The 2,358-nt window shown below is 33.8% G+C and overlaps 1 protein-coding gene across 1 annotated transcript in view; it reads left to right on the top strand.

Moving 5' to 3' along the window:
- LOC105814772 (chromosome unknown open reading frame, human C3orf67) overlaps positions 1-2,358 on the top strand; it is a 331,823-nt gene that overhangs the window by 208,256 nt on the left and 121,209 nt on the right. Inside the window, exons 8-9 of the mRNA XM_012649895.1 lie at positions 276-412; positions 1,117-1,279. Of these exons, the coding sequence (XP_012505349.1) occupies positions 276-412; positions 1,117-1,279 (300 nt within the window). The remainder of the gene's footprint in view (positions 1-275; positions 413-1,116; positions 1,280-2,358) is intronic.

The following is a 2,358-nucleotide window of genomic DNA, read 5'->3' as shown; positions in this document are numbered from 1 at the left end:
TATTTGTGGTAATGATTTTCAAATGATGGTTAAGTATAAAAATTACTTGGGGAAACTTGTTAAAAGTATTCTGAACCCTCATTCAAGATTCTAGTTCTATAGTTCTGATACCTCTGATGCTGGATTCTAGTATCTGCATTTTTTAATAGTGCTGAGGGTTGGGAGATGTGATTTGGATCATACAGCACCTGGACTGCACTTGCAGAAATATTGCAACATGGTGTTTGTCATTATGCCCATTAATGGACTGTTATTACCTTCCTTTAACAAAACAGATCAGTTCATTAACAGAGGAACAGGTAGTGTACGGAACAGTAAAAATCAAGATGTTTGTCATATTGCCTTTGGATCCAAAGTTCTTGGACCACCTCCACTCTCTGGCAGAAGAAATAACATGAGGATATCCAGTGAGGTAGGCACAAGGTTTGATGAGCTTATCTAAGTATCAGCGACATGGTAAGGGAAGGGTTTCTTCCCCTTGTAGAGCGGAGGAAGGGAGAGAGACAGTGAGACAGACAGACACTGCATGCCAAAAGCAGAAGGCTTGAATAAATTTGGATCAGAAATTCTGGATTTTAAAAGACATCAAAACTGTTTCCTTTTTGTCATGTCAACATAATTAACATTTACATTAATTATGTAAATGTTAATTATGTTCATAAATATGTTCACAGAACTTATAGGGAAATAAATGCGAGCACATTTTGCCATCTTCTTCAAAAAAGGAGTTGGATCATGACGAGATACCTTACAATGAACAGATTCTCAAATTTTATGTTTTTTATTTTTAATTTCTTCTGAATTTCTGACATACATAGTGATTTTTAAATCAGCTTCTACCTACTAAAAATGGAGTGTAGCAAATAAACACATGTTCATTTATGTGTCTAGGAAACTTTTTTGTCTTCTATTTTATCTCATTATTTTTTTCCTTCTATTTCTAATTTCTCACATTAATTTCCTTTTCCATCACTTTTTAATCATGTTTCCTGTAGTTTTTTTTCTCACCCTTTATATGTCCAAATATTACTTTTCCTATGTAGTTTGTAGTTTCTACAGGAAATAAATGCAGTTCCTATATATTTAAATGCACAAATTAATTCCTTTTCCTTACAGACAATTAGACCCATTGGATCCAAAAACAACCGGTCATGCCAGCAGTCCACAGCACAGAAGTGTGTTAACAGTGCAGGAATGTCAGCCTTGCTGATATCTGACTTTGAGGAGCAAGGAGATAAAGAAAATAGTCACCAAATAAAGCAGACAGTACCTATTCATGGTAAGAAAGAATCATGCATTAAGACTGATAGCTAGTGAAAATAGTGAGAAATGTTCTCATTAAGACAAATCAGCAGTTATATTCATGTCTCGATCTTAAGTCCAGAGAATTATCATTCAATAATGAAAAGGGTGGTGGGTTTTGAAATATATTTAGAATTCTGATACATACATTATTTTCTGGAACCTATTATTCTGTTTACTCCATTATTTCAAATTGCTATAGTACCCCATGTTTTTACTTTATGGTAACCTATGTGGAAATAAAATAGCATCCCATTATCACTCTATTTTGGAAACTCCATATGCATTTTAAGTTTTCTTAGCTTAATTTTGTCTTTTAATTAATCTGTTCCATTTGTAAAATGTTTTCTTTTCTCTTATCAATACAAAAACAACCCTGTGAACAAAGAAAGGATGTTTGTCCCATTTTATAGATAGAGATTTCAAAGCTCACAAAGAGGTAAAGTGATTTGCAGATTTGCAGTTTGTAATCATTAAAAAGAATTGAGCCCAGAACACAGGATTTACAACTCCCTGTCACTTTTTCACCCTTACTGGTCTGACTTTGGTGAGAGTTGAAAGGGAGGCATTTGAGTCCATTTTATTTGATTTAGAAATTGATAATCACTATTACAGACAATATCCCCCCATGGAGTATAAAACTGAGATAAGGAAATGAATGACATAGCTATAAGCCCCACCTCTACCACTGACTATCTGTGAGGTCTTCATCAAGTTTCTTAAACTCTGTAAGCCTCAGTTTCCTCCTCTGTAAAATGAGGAGAATACCATTACTATTGACACTAGTACTAATAATATTAATAAATAACAACTGCCTTAAAGGGTCATTGTGAGAAGTCAGTGAGAAAAAACCAGTTAAGTGTATCATATTGCACCAAGAATTAAGCATTCAGTAAATACTAAATGCTGCTGTGAGTATTATTATTACAGAATTAAATTATGCTTAAAAATTCTCCAGGTTGGACTTCAGTTTCCCCAGGTTCTTTTGGAAACTGTTCTCTAAGCTCTTGTTGAAAGTATACTTAGCTGCACTTCCCCTTTTAAAGAAAGAAATAA

This window comes from Propithecus coquereli, unplaced genomic scaffold, assembly GCF_000956105.1.
Source record: "Propithecus coquereli isolate 6110/MARCELLA unplaced genomic scaffold, Pcoq_1.0 Scaffold1, whole genome shotgun sequence".
In the NCBI taxonomy this organism is placed as follows: domain Eukaryota; kingdom Metazoa; phylum Chordata; class Mammalia; order Primates; family Indriidae; genus Propithecus; species Propithecus coquereli.
Note: the sequence above shows the minus strand (reverse complement) of the source record. Positions and strands in the feature narration are given on the sequence as shown.